The 10,345-nt window shown below is 44.9% G+C and overlaps 1 protein-coding gene across 1 annotated transcript in view; it reads left to right on the top strand.

The window, feature by feature from the left end:
• DMRTB1 (DMRT like family B with proline rich C-terminal 1) overlaps positions 1-10,345 on the top strand; it is a 13,231-nt gene that overhangs the window by 1,269 nt on the left and 1,617 nt on the right. The window contains exons 2-4 of the mRNA XM_011370519.1: positions 4,663-5,238; positions 6,799-7,004; positions 10,248-10,345. Coding sequence (XP_011368821.1) covers positions 4,663-5,238; positions 6,799-7,004; positions 10,248-10,345 — 880 coding nt within the window. The remainder of the gene's footprint in view (positions 1-4,662; positions 5,239-6,798; positions 7,005-10,247) is intronic.

Here is a 10,345-nt window from a genome sequence, read left to right as displayed (position 1 = left end):
GGGGGGAATTCTGTTTTTTTAATAGGAATTTACTGTTCTAAGAAACTAGACGGAACATACATAGAAAAAGGAAATTTCAATTTAATTTTTTTCACTCCTTTGTTCTTTTTGACTCTGATTTTAGTAGGGAACAGTGCCCTGAATATACTGGCATTAAATTCATGCATGTTGTGTTAAATTAAATAAAGGACAGAGATATTAAAGCTATCATTCCCTTTTAACAATGTATTTATAGGGACATGTGCCTCTCATCTTTTAAGACAAAATTTCTTGGAACTTATAGAAATTTGATAGTACTATCAAAAGTACATGTAATCAGTTTATACACTGTGAAAGTTTCTATGTATGTAAAATACTTTTTTTCATTAAATTAGCGAGTAAAAATAACAGCAAATGCCAGTGCTATTGGTTCTAACTAGCTAATAATGCCACTTTGACTATTCTCTCTCTGTCTGGATGTTGTACTTTTCACCTGCTGCACAGAATTGTTTTTTCCAGTCCTTATGTATACAACCTCTTTAAATGCTTTCTGCTTGATTTCATCTCACTCTTCTTTCCTCTCACTCCTTTGTCTTACATCACTGCTCCTCTGTGCAGTGATGTAAGGCTCCTAATAGAGTCATATGAATCAGTCAACAGGGCCCCAGAGTTAGGAGGAACCACCAATGCTAGTTCAGGGCCATGACTAGCTTCAAGTGTGTGCCCCACTTGAAGAAAACCCCACTCAACTCCATTTTAATCTTGCATTACCTATGCAAGTCATAGTTACTTATTGTTTTGTTTCTGAAAGAAAAACCAAGGGCAGGGACTAGATGGCTAGATATGTGGGTTTTAGTTTGGCCTGGCTCTTGCCATGTCATTTTCTCTCTTTAGCCTTAGATAGCAACTCCCATAATTTCCCCCAAGGATTCCCTCCATGACCTGGCTATTGCTTCACCCCTATATCTCGTCTTTCCGCAGTCTTCTGACCTCACTGTACTATGGCCACATTGCAGGCCTTCTAACATGCTGTTTCCTCTGTCTGGAACACACTTTTCCTGCTCCTGTTCCTGGATAATTCCTACTCATCCTTTAGGCCTGTTAGGAACCATCTCCTCAAGGAAGTCTTCCTTGATTTCCTCATCCAGATTAGGATTCTCACAGGGGTTCTCATAGCATCCTGGATCTCCCTCCTGCCTCCACTCCCCAGCTTTCATCTGGAATTAGATTTTACTGTATGGTTTCCCAGCTAGAAAGTGTGCCTAAAGTCAACGATCCTGTCTTTTTATTTATCTCTGTGTCCCTTATGCTTAGCACATAGTTGGTACTCAATAAATATTGGCTCTGGGTGGAGGAAAGCAACTAAGCAGGGCATTCAAGAAGTTTCCCAGGGTGCTACCACCTTCACCCTCCTTTGCCACACCTGTAATGGAGTAATATGGCAAACATTTCTATTCATCACCAAAGGTGTCTTGAGAACACTGTGTTTGTTTAGAAGAAATATTGAGTTAGTTGATATATGTTTAAGAACATGAACTTTTTGGTCCTTCTTGAGGACAGATTTCTTGGTTTTGAATCACTTAATGACTGTAAAACTTTGGGCAAGTTACTTAACTTTTCCTGGCCTCACTTTCTTTATGTATAAAATGGGGGGTGAAAATAATAGTACTTACCTTAGAGGGTTTTTGTGAGGATTATATGAATTAATACACATAAAGGACTTAAGAGTTACTGGCACATATACACACTTAGTGCCAGCTATTATTATTACTATTATTAAACTATTAAAGGTAGGGGATGAGCTCAAGAAATCAAAGTTGATCCCTAAATTTTGCTTGTCAGGAGAGTGGTCCTGTTCACTCTGGGCTTTCTGTTTTGTTTAGGAAATGAGGCTGAAGCCAAGGTGATTTACTGTGTTAATTAGGGAGGAGATAACTTTGACATTGGGAGGAGAGAGAAGCAAGATTCATTTATACATTCTATGAATTTTTATTGAATATCTATTTTGTGCTAGACATAAAGGAAAATAAGATAGTTATAGCAGTTACAGAACTCTCAAAATAGCAAGAAAGGAGAGAGGAGCTAGAGAGGCTGGGTACTGGTGGGAAAAAGGGGGAGGGCAGGTCAGTTTGTCTCCAGTGGGTGTGGCACAACAGAAGATCTTGAGAGAACAGAAATGCTAAGGCAGAATTTGAAAGCATCTGCTATAGGATGTGTCACTTAAATCTTCCCCTCCATCGCCCATGAAATCTTCAATAAAGCTTTCATTGCTCACTGGAGACAGCCTGACAAAGGGGAAGACAGCAGATATCTGGGTTACAGCTGCTGGGGGAAAGATGCTATAGGCAAAAAAAGGCCTTCCTTACTCTTGTGTGCTACCAGTAAGAGAACATTACAGTGCATGCAATATTTAATGATTATAAATGATACCCTCATGCACTGCATAATACAGGCCTCTTTAAAATGAATATGAATTAAACAGTACCAACAGCAACCATATTAACCAAAGAGAAGGTATTATTTGAGGGAAAGGAGGCCATTACTGAAGCTGGGAGTCAGGTATGACCACCAACTGGCCCTTCTGTGGTTAATTAGTCAAACTGGTGATTCCTCAGCAACTCTAACTTGTTATTTTATAAACCATGGCTTATGATGATGCAGACTTTCTTAAACATAAATTTTCTAAGGTTAGGTGTGGGGAAAGAAGGGGTTCATTGTGTACTTATTGCTCCCATCCTTTTTAAACTTCTAGTTTTTCACTTTCATGCCATTACCATTATTAAAATAACAATTTAAAGAAATGTATATATATATTTTTTTTTTTTTAAAAAAGCAGCAGCCTAAGAAGTAATCAGTCTTCAACTAAATAAAACAAATTGCCTGAATTTCTAAGAGTGAAATAAATAAAGCTCTGTTGGAATTTACCTACACAAATTGAGACTTTAGGAGGAAAAGAGAAATAAACTAGTCTTTCCCCCCCCCCCCCTAGATTTATTTACTGTATAAACCCTGGGGTTTCTACATATTATAATGTGACCACTGATTAAAAAGATATATGGTTGTTTACTAATGTTCTCAAAGCACTATGCAAATTCCTATCACCTTGGGTATATTTTGCCGTTAAAGCTAAGAAGTAAATATGGAAGCATTTTGTAGTTAACAAGGTTAAAATGTTACTTCGAATAGTTGGCTTTGATTAAGATTTTCCTTTAAATCATTAATAGGAAAATGAGAACTTGGGTGGTTAAGCATGACATGTAAATGAGAGTTTTCTTTTTTAGGTCTTATCAGTGAAAAAATCAGATATTTTGAATTGGGTGGAGTCAGAAAATAAGATTGCTTGTCTTTTTATGCCATGTTTTTAAATAAAAAAATTAAAATAAAGGGTGTTAGAGCAAAGCAGAGACAAACCTAGGGAATACAGGAAGGATAATACACTATACTAATACAGGAAAGATATATTTTTGTCCTCTTAATAAGATAAGGAATATATATTTTTAAAGCAGAAAAAGGCTTTACAAACCTTTTTTCAGCCTTCCAGTATCTAATTGGTCTCAGAATGGCAACCATTTCTTATTCTCAGGCAGTGGGTGAGAAATGCATAGTTCAACTGCAACCAGAGGCTCAGAAAAATCAAGGTGTACACACGGCTTTAGCTTCTACCATTCGGCTTCCAGAGAGAATTTCAGGGAAAAGGCAATTTGAAATGCACATATTTTAGCCAGGTATTAATCATGCCTATCTCCTTAACTATGACTGATTCTACGATTATAAGCTTTCAACTTAAGTGTGAGAAACCCATTTTTCCCTTTTTTGAAGACCTAAAAAAAAAAAAAAAAAGACCCCTGGGTGTCACAAATTTCTATCAAACAAGAAAATGAAGTAATTTAGTAGCTTTGGGACACTATTAAGTTTGCGTCAGCTTTTCAGGTGTCTCAAGATTTGCGTTGCTTTACAGTAATAACTAAATTCATAGCAAAGTTGAGCAATGATTTAAGCTCATGTTAAAATACCCTAAATCTGTTTTATTTTAAAGCATTTTAAGTATGCTTTACTTTGGTAGACATCAACAACAGCAACGCATCATCTTCCAGAATACTTTCCTATACCACCAGGACTCTCAAGAAATGGGAATTACTATAAGGGAACACACGGCACTGACCTTTTGAGAATATTCTGGAAGTATCAGTGTGAACGGCCGCTTCTCTGCGGGGTAGAGATATGAAATTTAGCAGAAGCGGCATCTTTTCTAAGTAGAAACACGGTTTGCCTCTTAGAAAGCTTTTCTACTGGAATGGGTTTGCTGAGAGCTACGTTCCTCCGGAAGTTTAAATCTGTGGACCGTTGAATATCACTCCGCCTGTTTTGAAGTTACAAAATACTGTCTATGGGGTGGCGGGAATAGAGACTTTGGAGAATTAAATGTCTAAGACCTCAGATAACCCAGATGACATACATGCAATATCATTCCACGAAGAATTTAATTCAACCCGATCCCTTGCATGTAATTAACCAAGGCACAGAAATTCCAAATTTTGCACTCCTGAAAAGGGAGGGAAAATGCAAGGGTCTTGCTGCAGTTCCTGGGAAGTACTGAGAGCCACTTTGTTACAAGTGTATCCAATGTCCCCAGCACCAGGGACTTCTGGGGCGCTGCTCTTTCCTGCTCCACTCGCTCTGCAGCTCCCAGAGGAGGCGGCTGTGCTAGGAAGACAGACCTTACCAAGCTGCTCGACAAGATGCTGCGCACCCCCAAGTGCTCGCGGTGCCGGAACCATGGCTTTCTGGTGCCAGTCAAGGGCCATGCGGGCAAGTGTCGCTGGAAGCAGTGCACCTGCGAAAAGTGCTACCTGATTACCGAACGCCAGAAGATCATGGCCGCGCAGAAGGTTCTCAAGAAGCAGGCCTCTGAGGAGGAGCAGGAGTTGGCCTCCGGGGCCGCGGCTGCGGCCCCGGCCCCTAACCTCCAGCCGGTGCCTCCGCTTGCTGTTTCGGGAGACGCGGAGCCAGGCCCTGAGGGCCGCGCGGCCGCCTACATGCTCGAGAGACCACCGCGCGGCCCGAGCCCCGGCCCGAGCGCCTTCCAGCCAGTTCTGGGCGGCCGCGGCCACATGGGGCCGAACGAACGAGCTGCCGTGGCCATGCCCAGCTTTGTGGGGCCCCAGTTCGGGGCGGAGGCCGCAGGCATGGGTGGCCCCGGCCTCCTGGAGATACGCAGGCCCCTGCGTCCCGTGCCCAGCCCGCCGTTCGCCGACTTCGGTAAGATTCCCAGGCCTCACGCGGCCGTGCCCCGCCATAGGTTCCTCCCCGGGCTGCAGCCTCCCCGCACCCCGTGCTCGCGTCCCAGACCAGCCTGGATCCCGCCACCCGGGGTGGGGGTGGGGGTGGGGGAAATGCTTTCCAGAGGTAACCTTGCTTTGAGAAACTTTTTTCTGAACGTGGATTTGGGTTGAGTGCCTTTTTTTGCAAAAAGATAGAGATAGAAAGGACGGGTGGTCCGGACGGCTTTTAACAACATTTAGCTACAATTTTTGCCTTTCGATCTTACAAGAAAAAAATGGCCCCCAGCGAGCGGGATTAGCTGTGGCGCCTCCTCAAGGGGGAGATTGGCCCTACTGCGCTTGCGCGACTCTTCCCGCTCTTTTCTTGTGCTGAAGGCTCCTCCCCGGGACTTCCTTGTGGACGTGCTTTCTCAACTCTGACTGCGCCTGCGCACCCTTCTTTTCTGCGTCCTGGTGACCAACCCCCCACATCCATGCTGTGGCCCAATGCGCCTGCGCACCCGTTCCCTGGGCGTGGGTGGGAATGGGACAGCCTTTCTGCTCCACTTAAAAGAAAGTTGGTTCCTTGAGATGTCTCTTTTTTCTCCTCTCCCACCATGTGCATAAATTACATTGTTCCTTATGTAACAATGTAATTTATGCTTTCATTATTAAGTACAATTCCAAGTCCTGTGTAGATCTGAGGCTTTTAAACAACGGCTCTTTTCGAGTGCAGATGTGTGTTGATTTTCCTTATGGAGTGTGGTAGGAAGAGCACAAGTCTGAGTCAGAGGCTGGGGGCTATTCACTCTGTCACCTTAGGAAAGCTTTTTCCTTCTGTGGCGCTCTCCCCTCTGCTAAGGAGATTGGCCTGGATGCTTTCTGAAGGCCATTTCTGCCTTATGGGGCATTCTAGGAAAATCTAGTTCCCCAGGGAACTAGACGGTGCCAACGGGCCTGAAACAACAATCTTAGGAGGATCCCTTTCCAGGGATATAGTGCTTTTCTTTGTTCCATCTTTCAACAAGCAGGGCCTTAGCACTTAACCATGTGTCAGACACTAGTGATGAAAAGTAAGATTCCTTGCTCTAAAAGATCTTGTCCTTGTGGGCAGGGCATTACTGATCAAGAGATCACACAAATCCGTGTATAGATCTCTAATAATGGTTTAACTGTGGTGTGAAGGAAGAATAGGAGCTGAATACTGAGAACTTGAGGCCAAGTGGGTTAGGGGAAAAAGACTTCCAAGCTGAGGGAACGGCATCTGCAAAGGCCTTGAGGTGGATGAGAAAGAAGAAACTGCTAGGTTATGGTACTGGAGGAGGCTGGAGTGGAGGCAGGAACCAGGCCACATGGGGCTTCGTGGCTGTGCCAAGGACTTTTCCTAAGAGCAGTGGGATATGGTTGAAAGGTTTAAAAAGCAGGGAGGGTCATAATGGATGTAGGAGTTCTATGTAAATGGATCTGAGTGTTTACTACCGCTATCTTTGGACAGTAATGCGATGCACTTTTTCCTAGCTCTTTGTGTTAAAACTGCCCTCATTGCTTGCATTTTCAGGGCTCTCTCTGAGCATCAGCTCAGATTGTGCAGTGGGGTCTGAGTACCTGGAGAGAGAGCCTGCCAAGCTGTATCCCAGCTGCACCAACATGCATGCCTATCGTCCGTTCTCGCTGGGCTACCAGGATGCATCCCCATCCCCGGGGATTCCCCTGCAGCGGGGCTTCCGGCATGTGTCTTGCAGCCACTACCATGGAGGAGGCTTGGTGAGTTCCACCCTGACTTCTTTCTGGGTTCTTCCTTATCCCATCTGCTCTTGCTTCCTTTACATCTTCTCAATCCCAGGAAGCCACTCGGTGTGCCCACTCTGTAGCAGGCCCATTGACCTCATACGGTGTGTGCAAGTCCAGTCATGTGTAGATAGGTTGGCCTGGACTATGTCATATGTTTTTCAGAGCTGTGGGCTTACAGGCTCTGGGAGCTTAGGAAAAAAGGTATACAGACACATCTCAGGTAAGCCTGGCAACACCAACAGAGTGGCATGCTGGTGCTAGAAGGGCCCTTCATTTTGCTGGGTACCAGAAAGGGAATACCACTCTCCTGGAGCCATATAGTTTAGGGTAGCCAGGAGAAGACGTAGATCCCCACCCAGTGGTATGGCCCACTCGAGACTGCAGAGGGCTTTTGGAAGGAACTGGTATTTAAACTTAGTCATGAAAAATATGGAAACCTTCCCCCAAACAGCCGTCACCTTAGGAAATATATGTTGAAAGAAGAAATGAAATTTAATACTTTTATAAGATCAATGGTCAGTCACTAACTGGTATGCTCTTTAAGCCCAGAGTTTTCAATATTGAGTGTGTAAGAGTCAGGCCATCCCTGTTGTGTGCCAGAGTGACCAGGTTTTGTGGTTTTGGTTACCAGCTCCTTCCAAACCGGGATGGTTAAAAGCCTTCTCCCTTTTGGCAACCCCAGAGGGCCACCAGGACTGCAAGATAGTGAAAGACCTGGGTGACCGGTCCTGACTTTGGCCCCATAAGGCTGGATCTGTGGCAGAGGTTGGCTCAAACACAGCTTAACGTTCATGGAAATGTAGGCCACCATTACTTTCACTCCCTCCTTCAGAGCTAAAAGCCTAACTGTGGGTGTTACAGAGATATTTATCTTGGGTGGAGGGTGGAGAAGAGCGAGGAGAAAGCAGGCTTCTTTGGTTTAATGTGAAAGCGATTAAGAAGAAAGATGAAAGCTTGACATTTACATAATGAGAGTCATTAGCCACAGAGTATGGAGCCAGTATGATGGGGTTCCAGCTGTGTCCAGGCAGGTCACATTGGGTGCTGGATCCCCACTCCTGCTTCAGCCTCAGCAGCATCTCTTTTGTCTGTTTTAAATATTGTAAAGTTTTATTTATAAATCATTTCCCATTGATTCGAGGTGGAAAAGTCTGAAAACCACTGGTCTTGATGATTTCTAGGATGCCTACTGACCCTCTTGTGAGCCTTCTAGGTACAATTGTTACCCCATTATAGAGTAGAGAGAGAAGGCTCAGGGAAGTTATGTATTTGCCCAAGGTCATAGAACAGGTGAGTGAGGGACTGGGATTCAGATTACATAGCTGGTCAGTGAGAGAGCCAAAACATATACCAAGGTCATCCTGACTCTGGAGCCCAGGTGTTTTCTCCTACCCTAAGCCTTCTCTCAGAGGTAGAGTAAACATGACTCCCCTCCCCCCACCACACACACCTGAAATCCATGGGTGCTGGACACCCATTGCAGCTCAGGGAAAGCATAGCATCTCTATTCTCCACACAAAGAGAGGGGTCCTGGCCAAGTGGAGCGTGTACCCACCGTCTGCTCACACAGAAGTCTGGAGCCTGGCGTCCAGGGCAGGGCTCTGATTGACAGGTCTGCCAGACGGCCTTTGTTAAGAGTGTGATCTCAGTTGGTTTATCTGGGCCTGAGCTGCCACCACAGGCCCCAGGCAGGAGCTGTGATCCAGGGAGAAACTTGGCTGAGCAGCTTGGAATTAAAGCACTAATAATCACCCCTCCCACCCACTTCACGTCTGGATAGAGGATCCAGCATTTATTTGTAAAGCTACTTCAAACCCAAGAGACTATGAATTGCTTTCATCCTTGTCCTGCTGCCCCCTGCCCAGGCTCTAAGATGTTCCCCAGAGACATCTTCCACCTTCTATTCTTGTTCCTGTCGTACCTGCTGCTTCTTTGCTTCCTCTGTTCTCTTCCTACAGAAGAGTACAGAACTGGAGTTGGACAGATAGGGTCCAGTCCTACCTCTGTTCATTAGTCATATGGCCTGAGGAAGTCACCTAACCTCTGAGAGCCTCACTCAGGTTCTTCAGCGGAGTTAAGAGTACCTATCTCTTAGGGCTGTTGACGAATTAAATAAGGTGTAATGCATGTAAAGTAAAGTGCCTGGCACAGGGTCTGGCACATAGTAGGTACATAAAAGTGGGATTTCTCCTCCGTGGTCAAATTAAGTTAGGAAATGCTGGGTTAATCTAAGATATTTGAGGACTGCCTTGAGGCTTTAATATGCTCACGCAAGACTCACCAATGTGGGGGCAGTATTTGGGGTTTCTCAAACTCCCTTGACAAAGAACACTTTTAAGAGCACTTAAAAATATCTCATAGGATGCTAGCATTCCCCAGAACACAGCTTGTGAAGTGCTGCTATGAAGTATCTGGATGCAGAAGTAAATAACAGGAACTACATATGAAATTCATTATTTTTTTTTATTACATTCATGTCTTTCTCAGTTAAGCTCTGAGCTGTGCAGTCATCACCCCTCCAGATCCCTTCCTTCCATCCCTGGGGTCCTGTGGTATGCATTAGTTTCCATCTTCTGAAGAAGGAACAGAAGCATAGAAGGGTTGATAGCTAAAGCCACTTTCCTGAGGTCAGCCAGCTTCTCTGACCCAGTACAGCTGCAGTACACACAGGTCTTCTGTTAGAATTGGGCTCCCAAAGGCACCCTGACCCTTGAGTCTAAGTCATTACATGTGCTAGAAAATGGGACCACAAATGGTTGGTATACAGTAGGACCTTTTCCCAGTAGAGTAAGACAGACTTGGGACTCAGTTCTGCCTCAGCCACTTAACCAGCTCTGTGACCCTGGGCCTGTAGCTTCATCCTGCTGATGCTATTTTTCATCATTACAGTGAGGATGGAAAGAGAAACTCCTTCCCAGGGTTGTAAGGATGGAATAAGGTAATGGATCTAAGCATAGACAGAAGGGCTCAGTCATTATGACTGTGCAGCTATTCCCTAGGCTTTCCTGAGATGTGCCTGTATTCCTTCTTGCCTTCAATCATTTGGCTTGTGTTTGCTGGATACCTGTTCCAGGTGCCCTATGCCCAGGTGTTTAGGCCATACAGGTGAATCTACTCCATGAGGAGCCTCCCATTCAGGGGAAAGAGACCTATTTGATCAGCCCATCTGGCTAACCCTCTCCCCTCTTCGACTTCTCTGCTGAGTGTTCTGTGCAGGTGTCAGAGCCAATGGGAGACTTCCAGCCAAGCTACTACCCACCACCGCCGCCACCACCACCGCCGCAGCCGCTGCAGCCGCTGCAGCCCCAGTTTCT

Source organism: Pteropus vampyrus, unplaced genomic scaffold (assembly GCF_000151845.1).
Source record: "Pteropus vampyrus isolate Shadow unplaced genomic scaffold, Pvam_2.0 Scaffold170, whole genome shotgun sequence".
Lineage (NCBI taxonomy): Eukaryota > Metazoa > Chordata > Mammalia > Chiroptera > Pteropodidae > Pteropus > Pteropus vampyrus.
This window is presented reverse-complemented; position numbering and strand designations above follow the sequence as displayed.